This window comes from Phacochoerus africanus, chromosome 4 (genome assembly GCF_016906955.1).
Source record: "Phacochoerus africanus isolate WHEZ1 chromosome 4, ROS_Pafr_v1, whole genome shotgun sequence".
NCBI lineage: Eukaryota > Metazoa > Chordata > Mammalia > Artiodactyla > Suidae > Phacochoerus > Phacochoerus africanus.
In genome coordinates this window covers 62,169,296-62,182,859 of record NC_062547.1, presented here as the reverse complement: position 1 = coordinate 62,182,859, position 13,564 = coordinate 62,169,296, and the positions used below count along the sequence as shown (strand labels likewise).

At 47.9% G+C, this 13,564-nt stretch overlaps 1 protein-coding gene across 1 annotated transcript in view; it reads left to right on the top strand.

Moving 5' to 3' along the window:
- The first annotated feature begins 520 nt into the window (after positions 1 to 520).
- Positions 521 to 13,564, top strand: part of TMEM38A (transmembrane protein 38A) — a 31,377-nt gene continuing 18,333 nt past the window's right edge. Inside the window, exon 1 of the mRNA XM_047776691.1 lies at positions 521 to 717. Coding sequence (XP_047632647.1) covers positions 594 to 717 — 124 coding nt within the window. The 5' untranslated portion in view covers positions 521 to 593. The remainder of the gene's footprint in view (positions 718 to 13,564) is intronic.

Sequence of the window (13,564 nt, the reverse complement as noted above, 5' to 3'; positions counted from 1 at the left end):
GGGGCAGGGGTCCCAACTGACCGATTCCCTTGGAAGACGGGGTTCCTTGCGGAGGACAGAAGTCATGACTTACAGAGGGCTAAGATCATGACAGCTTTATAGAGGACAGGGGTCCTGACTGAAGGGGCCCTATGGTGCACGGGATTATGGGGTTCACAACTGATCCGGCCCCACGAGAGACGGAGGTCCTCCTGATCTAGGGGCTCCACAGAGACGAGGGTCCTAATCGAGCCCCACGGGAACCGGTCCTTGATGATCCGTCCTGCCTGTTGGGCCCTGTGCAGAGCGAATCCCGTCCCCCTACAAGGACAGCTCCCCTGCCCAACCTACACACCACAAGCCCGCTTCGCTGGGCTGGGGGTCGTGATGGCCGAAGGGACTGACTGTGTGACACTCGACCGACCGGGCTCCGTAGGACAGGACTGTCCCAAGACCCGCTCCGAAGCCAGCGGTAGCCCCTCCTCTCCCGCGGGGGCTGGGTTGGGGGCGGTGCCTGGCGGGCGGGGGCGGGTCCAGCAGCGGGGGCGCATTCGCCGGGCCTCGGGCAACTGGACGCACCGGGCCGGGGGCTGGGGTGCGACCCGTCAGGCGCCATGGAGCTGCTCTCGGCGCTGAGCCTGGGCGAGCTGGCGCTCAGCTTCTCGCGGGTGCCCCTCTTCCCTGTTTTCGACCTTAGCTATTTCATCGTCTCCATTATCTACCTCAAGTATGAGCCAGGTGAGCCTGGGTTGGGGGCTGGAGAGGGCTGGCATTAAGGGGACGGGGGTAAACCCTGGGGGTCTGGAGGAAGAGAAAGGCCTGGATCGTGGAGGGGAGGGGACAGCCCCAGGGCCTGGTTCGGGGGAGCAGGCAGGTGCTGGGATCGTGAGATTCTCCTACACGGGGGCGGGCAGAGGGGAGGGACTGGAGGGAGGGCAAGGGGAGAAGCCCCTGGGATTGCGGGGCTGGGGGAGGGGAAGCTGATGCAAGCCAGAGGGAAGGAAAGGAAAGTGATTGTTCAGAGGAGGGGGAGCAGGTACTGGGGAGGAAGCAAGGAGAGAAGGTCTGGGGTCCTGCTGGGTAGGGTCACGTGTGCTTGGGCAAGGGTCGTAGGTCGTGGTGAGGGCACCGGCGGGGGTTGGCGCTCTCGGCCGGGCCAGATGTCCTGGCTGCCCGGAGCCGTGACCTCCCTCCTTGCCCTTGGCGTGAGAAGCCGGAGCGGCAGCTGAGTGTCTATATAAGGGCCGGCTGTGCTGGGGGCTGTGATCAGGCTCAGAGAAAGTGACACCGGTGCCCCCTCCCTGCTGTGGCCATGGAGCCGAGGCTGTGCTAGATCTCCGAGCCCGGCGGGAATTCCTCCAGCTCTGGTCCGGATCCTTTGCACTTACTGAGTAGTATTGGCCCTAGGGCAGGGTGATTTGGGGTCAGCCTCCTCCCACCAGCTGCAGACCCTCAAGGAGAATCGCTGCGCTGGAAGACCCACCTTCCAGGGTTGTGATGGCAGATGGCCTCCTTAAAAATGCCTTGTATTTTTATACAAGATTCAGGGAGTGGTTTTTTTCCTTTCCTAGTATTTTAATAATTTTAGCACACCAGCAAACTAGAAGGACAACAGAGTTTAGCTTTAGAAAAAAGACCCATTACCCAAAATTTTGTGAACCTCTCCCCTGTTTAAATGTAAATTACCCCTATATTCTCTTCTCAGTGGAAATAGTTTTTCTAGAAGGATGATAAAAATAGATGCTCATATTAAAAAAAAAATCAAACTGAAAAGCCCAAAGGAAAAAAGAGACGATTACAGTTGACATGGTGGCCACCATTCCAGACCTCTCTTCTCTGCATGTATACCTCTGTAGTTATGGATGTAAATACATGTCTTATGCAAATAGGACCATACTCTGCCTGCCAAGTGTTTTTTTTTTTTTTTTCCATTTTATTTTAGTTCATCCACATGCCAGAGCCTATTTCTTTAAAAGGTCTTCTGGAAAGCAGTTGCTTTGCAAAGCAAAATAAGCTTTATATTGCCTTAGCCTGACACGGGGCTGTATTTCCTACAGATGAATTCCTGGTGGCTCAGGCCAGTCCCCTGGGCAAGTACAGAACTTAGTACACATTGGGAAATCTAAAATTGTGGAGGGCAGGAGCCCCATAAGGATGTAGAACACAACTCTCTGGAAGGAAAGAGGTCTCTGGGCTGGCTGGGAGGGTGTGGGAGGGATTGGGACATTCCTGCTGGACTCACAGAGTAAATCATCTGAACTTGAAGTACCAAAGCCTGAAGGTTCCTGAAGGTTGAGAGTGTTCAATGGTTCTGAACCCCAGCTGCACCTTAGAGGCCCCTGGGGGCTCTTAAATCCCCACCTCATCTCTGCTCCAGACCACCTGGATCAGAATATCTAGGATAGGACCCTGGCATGCTCCTGCTTCAAGCTCCCCTCCCCCCAGTGATGCTGTATGCTATCAAGGTTGAGATCCCTTTACCCCATTCAACGTTCAACCCCCTCCTTTCATAACTGGGGGAATCGGAAATAGAGGCTAAACTAATATACATATGCAATGAGTCTGTGGTCTCAAGTAGATGACAGTGTTGGGATTCAAACCCAGGTCTGGAGTTCCCGCTGTGGCGCAACCTGATCTTCGGCATTTTGGGAGCACTGGGCAGGTTCAATCCCCAGTCCAGCACAGTGGATTAAGGATCCAGTGTTGCCACAGCTGTGGCTCAGGTTGCAATTGTGGCTCAGATCTGATCCCTGGCCTGGGAACTACTTATGCCAAGGGGTGGCCAAAAAAGTGGAAAAAAACCCAAAACACCAGGTCTGCTTTACCCCAAGTATCACTACAATTGCTCTGGGGTACATGCCTCCCCTTAGAAAAGGGAGGCATTGGGAGTTCCCGTCCTGGTGCAGTGGTTAATGAATCCAACTAGGAACCATGAGGTTGCGGGTTCAATCCCTGGCCTTGCTCAGTGGGTTAAGGATCCTGCGTTGCCATGAGCTGTGGTGTAGGTTGCAGATGTGGCTCAGATCCTGCATTGCTGCGGCTCTGGCGTAGGCCAGCGGCTACAGCTCCAATTCAACTCCTAGCCTGGGAAACTCCATATGCCATGGGAGTGGCCCTAGAAAAGGCAAAAAGACAAAAAAAAAAAAAGAAAAGAAAAGAAAAGGGAGGCATTGGACTTAGCTTTTAGCCCCCCAGTTTGGTGTTTCTGAAGTTTTCTTCTTAGAACCCATATGCTGATGCAGGACCAGCTACAGGATCTGCAGGGCCCCTTGTTCAGAAATTAAGAATTTTGAGAATGAACCTAGCTTGAAGTAATAATCTTCAAAGTGGAAGTCAGTTCTGCCTCTAGCAATGAGTACAACACCAGGCTGGTTGCTTTGCTTACATGAGCTTCAGTGAGCCACCTGTAAAATGGCCTCATGAGTAAAATAATCCTGGATTGCCTTTCCTGGCTATTGTGAAGAGCTATTGAGAACTTTGTCAGTAGTGAGGTTTAAGGCACTTGTGAGAAGTAGTAGAATTAATTGTGGAGTTCCCATTGTGGCTTAGCGGAAACAAATCTGACTAGTAACCATGAGGATGCAGGTTCAATCCCTGGCCTCACTCAGTGGGTTACGGATCCAGCATTGCCATGAACTGTGGTATAGTTCGCAGACGGGGTTTGGATCCCACATTGCTGTGGCTGTGACATAGGCTAGCGGCTACAGCTCCGATTTGACCCCTAGCCTGGGAACCTCCATATGCCAAGGGTACAGCCTTAAAAAGACCAAAAAAAAAAAAAAATTATTTGTAAGGCGTGGGGCAGTTTATTTCCTGGGATGCAAGCATTTTCTGGGTCAAGCTTTCAGTGAGAATCCCAAATGAAGATGAAGCACAAACGGCGGTCCTCAGATGAACAGCATCATGGCCCCTAGTTAAGAAATGCAGAATGCAGGAGTTCCTGCTGTGGTGCAATAGGGTCCATGGTGTCTTTGCAGCGGCAGGGACAAGGGTTCGATCCCCAGCCCAATGCAATGGGTTAAGGATCTGGAGTTGCTACAGCTGTGGCATAGGTCAAAACTCCTACTTGAATTCAGTTCCCGAATTCCCAGGAACTCCCTATGCCTCGAGGTGGCCAAAAAAGAAAAAAAAAAAAAATGCAGACTGCCAGGTTCCCCACCCGGAATCTGCATTTGAACAAGATCCCTGTAAACACGCTAACATTTGAGAAATGAAGGACTAAAAAAGGCTAGAGCTCCTTAATAGGGCAGGGAGGGCTAGGTCTGGCTCATTTCTAGGACCCCCAGCTCTATGCAAGAAGAGGGGAGGAAGTCATGGATGCTGGCTGCATGACTGAAGGAATGAGTGATGAATGAGTGCGTGGCAATCAATCCTGGCTCCCTTAAGCCCTGACCCAGGCAAAGAGCCTTCCAGACCAGTGGTTCTCAAATATGATCGCAACATTAGATTCACATGGGAAGCTTTTAAGACTTATTGTCCAGGTAGTGCTCCTTCACCAGTACAATCAGAATCGCAGAGAGTGGTACCAGTATCTGTATTTTTTTTAAAGTTCCCCAGATGAGAACTGGCTCTCTACACCAGCGTTCCCCAACCTCAACTCCAGTGATAGAACCAACTCATTCTCAGTGGTTGGGGCCATCCTGTGAATTTCAGGATGTTTCACAGCATCCCTGGCCTCAACCCAATATATGCTAGTAGCATACTCCAGTTGTGACAACCAAAAATGTCCCCAGACGTTGTGTTGCCATGGCTGTGGCACAGGCCTGCAGCTGCAGCTCTTATACGACCCCTAGGCCAGGAAATTCCATATGCTGCAGGTACAGCTGTAAAAAAAGAATCACTGAAAATTACCATTGTGGCTCAGTGGTAACAAACCCCCTAGTATCCATGAGGATGTGTGTTCGATTCCTGGCCTTGTTCGATGGGTTAAGGATCCAGTGTTGCCATGAGCTGTGGTGTAGGTTGCAGAAGCGGCTCAGATCCTGTGTTGCTATAGCTGTGGTGTAGGCCCGGCAGCTGTAGCTCTGCTTTGACCCCTAGCCTGGGAACTTCCATGTGCTGTGGGTGTAGTCCTAAAAAGAAAAAAAAAATAGCCAGGTGAGACCCATCCCCAGGCGAGATCCAGCCATGCACATTTCCACCTGATTGGAGCTGGAACCAGCATTTTTCCTTTTTTCTTTTTCTTTCTTTTTGGGGCCACACCCACAGCATATGGAGGTTCCCAGGCCAGGGGTCAAATCACAGCTGTAGCTGCTGGCCTACACCACAGCCACAGCAATGAAGGATCCGAGCCAAGTCTGCGACCTACACCACAGTTCACGGCACTGCTGGATCCTTAACCCATTGAGCGAGGCCAGGGATCTAACCTGCATCCTCATGGTTCCTAGTCAGATTCTTTTCCCCTGAGCCATGACGGGACCTCCAGAACTCATTTTTCAAGAGAAGCTAGAAATGTGATTTGCAGCTCCTTGTGTTTATATGTTGGCTGTTTGAACATATTTGTTCTCTTTAAAAATTAATAGATAGGGGTTCCTGTCATGGCTCAGTGGTTAACGAATCCAACTAGGAACCATGAGGTTGCAGGTTCCATCCCTGGCCTCCCTCAGTGGGTTAAGGATCCGGCATTTCCGTGAGCTGTGGCGTAGGTTGCAGAGGCGGCTCAGATCTGGTGTTGCTGTGGCTCTGGCATAGGCCGGAGTCTACAGCTCCGATTAGACCCCTAGCCTGGGAATCTCCAGATGCCACGGGTGCGGCCCTAGAAAAGACAGAAAGACAAAAAAAAAAAAGTAATAGATAAATTTTAGAGCATTTTTAGACCTACAGTAAAATTAAGCTGAAAATAGTTTTCATATATCCACTCACACACACAGAGCATCCCCCAGCATCAACATTCTGCACCAGAACATTTGTTATAGTCAATGAACAAACATTATTGTCAACATCGTCATTGTCATATTACCATTATTATCCTGTGTTACCAACATCATTATCGACTAAAGTCTATAGTTGACATGAATTCCTTTGTATTGTACACTTTATGGATTTTGACAAATGTATAATGACATATATCCATTATTATGGTATCATACAGAATAGTTTCAGTAACCTAGAAACCCCCCAAGCTCTGCGTATTCATCTCTCCCTGCCATTCCTCCCCAAACTCCTGATAACCTCTGCTCTTTTTTACTGCCTCTGTAGTTCTGCCTTTTCCAGAATATCATACAGTTGGAATCATATAGTGTGTAGCCTTTTCAGAATGACTTCTTTCACTTAGCAATATGTATTTAAGGCTTCTCTGTGTCTTTTCATGGCTTGATAGATTTTTTTCTTTCTTTCCTTCTTTCTTTCTTTTTTTTTCTTTTTCTTTCTTTTTTTTTTTGGCCATGCCCGTAGTATATGGAAGTTCCCAGGCCAGGGATCGAACCCAAGCCACAACTGTGACAATGCCAGCTCCTTTAACCCACTAGACTACCAGGGAACTCCTATAGCTTCTTCTTAGTGCTGAATAATATTCCATGCTATGGATATTCCACCTACTGAAGTATATCTTGTTTGCAGCTTAAGCATTTTTAAAATGCTGTGGGAGTCAAAGAGAACAGTTCTTTGATCTCTAGTTTAAACCATAAGCTTTTTGAGGGTTGGAGTCAGGGGCCATCGTCTCCATTTTATGGGGGGTGGCAGGGAACTGAGAACAAGAGCTGACCACAAAGGCTCAGGAGAGGATGACCGGTCTTAAAGTCGCTGAGAGACTCTGTTAACCCACCTCCCATATTTGGACCTCAGACTAAATAGCACAGAATGGCAGCAGTGCTAAGAGTGCCCCGGGGAACTTTCTAGCACTTCCTGCCATCCACAGACAGGACACTGACCCCGGAGAAGGAATGTTGGGGTGCCTGTCACAGGTCAGGACTAGGATTCCAATCGGAGCTTCCTCCATCTTTCTTAGGCGGACCTGGTTTTTATAAGCCCATCCACTAAAACTTGCACTCACAGGTACTTTCCATTTCAGTTTAGTTCCATTTCATTCAGTTCCAGAAATAACTCTCACATAATTGCTAAATCCTAAGCAATTTCTTTTCATCCTTGCAGGCGCCCTTTTAAATGAACCAACTTGCCCACTTTGCCCAAGATAAGCACCCAAAGTCCCTTGTCCCAGAAACTCCTTAGCCAGGGCAAAAAGGGACAACTGGTCACTCTAAACAACAGCATCCCCATTCTACACATGACTAAGGGAAGGGGAGAGGAGTGAGTAGTCAAAGCTCACCCAGTGAGAAGGCATTGCTTTGGTGGCAAACCTGGAATTGAAACCCACTTTCTCCTGTTTCCTGGTGCTGCCCCAAGACCCAGCAAGAGAAACCAAGAAGAAGCATCGCAAAGCAAAAAGAGCTGGGGGAGTTCCTGTTGTGGCACAGCAGAAGTGAATCTGACTAGGAACAATGAGGTTGCAGGTTTGATCCCTGGCTTCACTCAGTGGGTTAAGGATCCAGCGTTGCTGTGAATGATGATGTAGTTCGCAGACACGGCTCGGATTTGGTGTTGCTGTGGCTGTGGTGTAGGCCGGCAGCAACAGCTATGATTAGACCCCTAGCCTGCGAACCTCCGTATGTTGTGGGTGTGGCCCTAAGAAAAAGAAAAAAAAAAAAAAAAGAGCCAGGGGGACAGTTTCTTGGCCATTGCCTCACTGTGGATCTTCGGGGAAGGCAGTCCCCACCAGCCTCAGTCTTCCCATCTGTGGCCATGGATGACTCCTTCTGTCCTAGGGTTGCTGGGAGGATAATGCAAGGATAAGAAGCTCACAGACATCGGAGTTCCTGCCATGGTACAATGGGTTAAGAATCTGACTGCAGGAGTTCCCTTCATGGCTCAGCGGAAACGAATCTGACTAGTATCTATGAGATGTAGGTTTGATCCCTGGCCTTGCTCAGTGGCTTAAGGATCTGGTGTTGCTGTGACCTGTGATGTAGGTAGAAGCCTTGGCTCCAATCCTGAGTTGCTGTGGTGTAGGCGGGCAACTGCAGCTCTGATTTGACCCCTAGCCTGGGAACTTCCATATACCCAGGGGGCAGCCCTAAGAAGACCACACACACACACACAAAAAAGAATCTGACTGCAGTGGCTGGAGTCACTGTGGAGGTACGAGTTTGATTTCCCCTGCTGGACACAGTAGGTTAAAGGATCTGGCAGCTCTGGCTGGGACTCCGTCCCTGGCCTGGAAACTTCCATGGCCACTGAAAAAAAAGAAGAAACTCACAGACATAGAAAACAAAATTGTGGTTACCCAAGGGAAAGGGGGGGGGCGAAAAATTAGGAGTATGGGAGTTACAGATACACACTAGTATATATGAAATAGGTAACCAACAAGGGATTATAGCACAGGGAGCTATAATCAATATCTTGTAATTAAAGAATACATGGTACCGCAGATATTATCACAACATGGTTAAATCAACTACAATACAATTTTTTTTTTTTCTTTTTTGGCTTTTTAGGGCCACACCTTCGGCATATGGAAGCTCCCAGGCTAGGGGAGGAATCGGAGCTGCAGCTGCCTGCCTACACCACAGCCACAGCAGTGGGGAATCTGAGCCACACCTGCAACCTACACCACAGACAGCTTAACAGCAACCCCGGATCCTTAAGCCACTAAGTGAGACCAGTGATCGAACCCATATCCTGATGGATACTAGTCCGTTTCATAACCCACTGAGCCACAACAGGGACTCTGACAATACAACTTTTAAAAAATGGAAAAAACAGAGTTCCTGTTGTGGCGCAGTGGGAACAAATCTGACTAGGAACTGTGAGGTTGCGGGTTTGACCCCTGACCTCACTCGGTTGCTGTGGCTGTGGCATAGGCCGGCAGCTGTAGCACCGATTAGGCCCCTAGCCTAGGAACCTCCATATGCCCTGGGTGGGCCCTAAAAAGACAAAACACAAAAAACAAAAAAAAGGAAAAAAACTAAAAAATAAGAAAGAATACACACACACACTTGTATGTGTAACTGAATCACTTCGCTCTACACCTGAAACTAACACAATATTGTAAATCAACTAAATCCCATTCTTTAAAAAAGTATACTGATGATAATACACACAGCATTGACTCATCAGTATAACTCAGTGAGGGGAGTGCTCTCATTCTCCTTTTGACAACAGAAGAAACAGCCTGGGGGTGGGGTGGGGGGGCTGTCATTTACCCAAAGCCACGCCAGAGTGGAGCTAAAACACAGGCATGTGACTTTACCAGGCCTCATCCTTAGTGAGACACCTACTTTGTTCCTGCAGAACCCAGGCTCCCACCCCCACCCCTACTCCCTGGCCTTATGGTCCCAGAGGGCACAAGAAAGACCCTGGAAAGAATTCAACCCCCTGGGGTTATTTTTAGTGGCAGAGGTATCCATTTCTGCAAACATGGCTTGCTCACCTGGCCTGGCTCCTGCAGGACCCACCAGCTGCTCAGAAGGATTAACTCTCAGCTGGCGGTGTTTTAAATAGATGCCCCAGAAGAGAGAAGAGGGCATTGGGCTTCTTAATGGAGGAACTTGGTAAGTGCTGAGACTCAGGACAACCTTGAGGGTGGGGAGAAGATGAACTTTGGGCCTGTGACTCCAGGGTGAGAAGGAAAAAAATGCTCCAACCCCTATTAGGAGTTTGGCAAAGAAGGGATTAGAGTTCCCACCTGACAAAAGGAAAGGGATGGAGAAAGAAGAAAAATGGTTTGTCCAAAAGCATGTGGTTAGTCGATAAGGGTGTGTGTTCCTGACTTACTCTGAAACAACTTTTCTTAGTTTTCATATTTCCTGATTATAAAATGTTGTATATACAAAACAAATGGGTAAATAATCTGTGACGTAGTCCTATGATGGAATACAATACAGGAGTGAAAAATGAACATTACCTTTGAAACTGTTGTGCTAAGTGAAAGAAGCTGGATGCACAAGGCCATGTTATATGATCCCACCTATATGTAATGTATGTAAGTTCAAGAACATTTTCCTCACTTCAAAGGGAAGCCTTGATCAGCATTCACTCCTCATTCTCTCATCCTCCAGTCGTCCCCCCCACCCCCACCCCCAGCAACCGCTAATCTGCTTTCTACCTATGTAGATTTTCCTTTTCTGGACATTTCATATCAATGGAATCATGCAATATGTAACCTTTTGTGTCTGGCTTCTTTCACTCAGCATGTCTTCTAGATTCATCATGTAACCTGTATCAGAACTTCATTCTTTTTAAGGCTAAATAGTGTTCCATTGCATGGATGGACCACGTTTTGTTCATCCATTCATCTGTTGATAGATGTTTGGGTTGTTATCACCTTTTGGCAGTTGTGAATAGTGCTGCCCTGAGCATGAACTTTTAAGAGTGTTCCAGAACCAGAATTCCCTGGTGACACAGCAGGTTAGGGATCCAGTGTTGTCACTGCAGTGGGCTCAGGTTGCTGCTATGGCTTGAGTTTGATCTGGGAACTTTCACACGCCATGGGTATGGCAAAAAAATAAAAAAAATAAGTTCCAGAATCTATTGATGGAGTCTTGTACATAGGACAGCATGATGTCCTGCTGACCATCCTAGGCTGTGAGACCTCCTGTTCCTGGCCCCCCATCCACAGCCATCAGAGAGGGAGCAGGCAATGAGGGATCCACAAGGGGACTTGATACAGACTGTGGAGCCCAGTGTGATGAGGCAGGAAGTACCCCAAGTCCTTCTTGCTTATCAGCTTTCAGAGAGAGCCCTTTTTTTTTTTTTTCTAGTTTTGATGATTAAATATTTCAAACATACAGAATGGCTATCTGAGATATGTCCATACTCTCTACACAGATTTACCAGGTGTGCTTTTTTTTTTTTTTAGGGCCACACCTGTGGCATACGGAAGTTCCCAGGCTAGGGGTCAGATCAGAGCTACAGCTGCCAGCCTATGCCATGGCAATGCCAGATCCGAGCCATGTCTAAAACCTATATCACAGCTCATGGCAATGCCAGATCTTAACCCACTGAGCAAGGTCAGGGACCAAACCCACAACCACATGGTTCCTAGACAGATTCATTTCTGCTGTGCCACACGGGACGTCCAAATTTACCAAATGTGAATGTAGATTTATTTCAGACTGTTTTTTTTTTCTTAAAGAAATAGGGTTAAAAAAAAAAAAAGCAATAGTGACAGAGAGAGTCAATCCCAGCCCTTTCCCTCTCTCCCTCTCCAAATGTGACCACTGCCCTAAAATCAGCCTGTATTGCTTCCATGCCTGTATTTATACCTTCACCCCATATATGTATCTATGAACTACCTGGAGCATTTTGAGTTGTTTTAAATATATACATAAAATATACATAAATGTATCACTTTGCAGCCTAGCATTTTCACTCAGCAGTAATCTTATGGGATTTATTCGTCTTGAAACTTCTAGAGCAGAGGTTCTCAACTAGAAGGGAATTTATCCCCAGGGGATATTTGGATATATCTGGAAACATTTTTGGTTGTCACAACCAGGGTGGGGTGGGCTACTAGCATCCAGTGGGTAGAGGCCAGGGATGCTGCTGACACATCCTGCAGTGCAGAGATTGGCCCTCACTTCAGCAGAGAAGGAATGATCCAGCCCCATATGTCAGCAGTGCTGAGAGTGAGGAGCCTAGATCTAGATCTAGGTTGTTGGTTTTTTTTAAAGTCAGTTTTTGTTTTGTTTTGCCTTTTTTATGTCTTTCTAGGGCCACACTCACGGCATATAGAGGTTCCCAGGCTAGGGGTCCAATAGGAGCTGTAGCCACGGGCCTATACCACAGCTCACAGCAACAACAGATCCTTAACCCTGCCAGGGATCAAACCTGTGTCCTCATGGATACTAATTGGGTTCGTTAACCACTAAGCCCTGATGGGAACTCCAACATCTAGTTCATTATTTATTTATTTATTTTTCTCTTTTTGCATTTTTCTAGGGCCTCACCCGTGCATATGGAGGTTCCCAGGCTAGGGGTTGAATCGGAGATGTAGCCGCCAGCCTATGCCATGGGATAGGCCATGTCTGCGACCTACACCACAGCTCACGTCAATGCCGGATCCTTAACCCACTGAGTGAGGCCAGGGATTGAACCCGCAACCTCATGCTTCCTAGTCGGATTCGTTAACCACTGAGCCACGATGGGAACTCCCTCTAGTTCATTTTTAAATAGCTACTCTGTGATACTCCATTTCCTGTGACTTCCCTCCTTACTAAGAAACTGTAGACTCTACTTTTCTCCTGTTGTAACCATGTGGCAGTGAAATACCCCCTCCCATGTCTTTTGTCAACATACTCTAGCATCTTTAGGGAAAATAGTGAGGAGAGGAATTGCTAGGACTGATGACCTAACAGCTTTGAATTTCCTCACTATTGCCAAATTGCCTCCAAGCTGGTTATGCCTATTGATCTTCTCACACTGTGTCTGTGCAAGGGAAACTTGGGCTCCTACACCCAGGGAGTGGGGGGAGTGCAGATATTCTCCTCCCCACATCTCTGTGAGGTTGACTGATCTGAGAAGAGTAGAGTGGACTTAGATTTCTTTCCCCAACATGGGCTTAGAACATTGGACATCGGACCCAGAAAAGAGGCTTGGCTGCCATGTTAAAAGATGTGGGTTCTGTGTGGTCCAGGCTTGGCCGCTTGCTTTGCTGAATGTCCAGCCCATGCTGACCCATGTATCTTGCACCAAGTGCCCTTTAGCTCTTAGATTTCTTCTCTCCTACCTACCCCACCTTCTCCATGCTTTCCCTTTGCCTGGATCATCTTTGCTCCTCCACCCCCATCCTTTAGGCAATCTCTGCTCATTGTTAAGATCTCAGCTGAAGCACTACTTCCTAAATGAAGTCTGACCTCTTCAGCTACTTCCCTGATTAGACCCTCCAAAGCACCATGTGTCTCTTCTTTATGAGGTTTATTATTTAACCAGGTTGTCTCACTACTAAACTATGAACCCCACAAAGGTAACGTTTGAACCAGTTCTTGCTCATGGCTGCATCCTGGGTGCCCAGAAGAAGCCAGGTACATGGTCAGAGCTCAAAAATACTCACTGAATGCATGGGCAATCTTGGGTAAGCCATTGACCTTGAGGAGACTCTGTTGCCTCATCTGTCAGCTGCTATGTTGGTTTGCTAGGGCGCTGTAAACAATGACCACAAACTGGGTGGCTTAAAAAAACAGAAATTTATTCTCTTATATGTTTGGAGACTAGAATCCAAAGTCAAGATGTCTGGGAGTTCCCATTGTGCTTCAGCAGTAACAAACCTGACTAGTATCCATGAGGACTCAGGTTCAATCCCTGGCCTTGCTCAGTGGGTTAAGGATCTGATTTTGCCATGAGCTGTGGTATAGGTCACAGATTTGGCTCAGATCCCTCGTTGTTCTGGCTTTGGTGTAAGCTGGAAGTTGCAGCTCCAATTCGCCCCCTGGCTTGGGAGATTCCATATGCCATGGGTGTGGCCCTAAAAAGGCCAAAAAAAAAAAAAAAAGAAAGAAAGCCATAGTCAAGGTGTCTGCTTGTTGTTTTCTTCTTGAGGCTCTAGGAGAGGAGCTTTCCATGCCTCTTTTCTGGTTCCTAGTGGCTTCTGGCC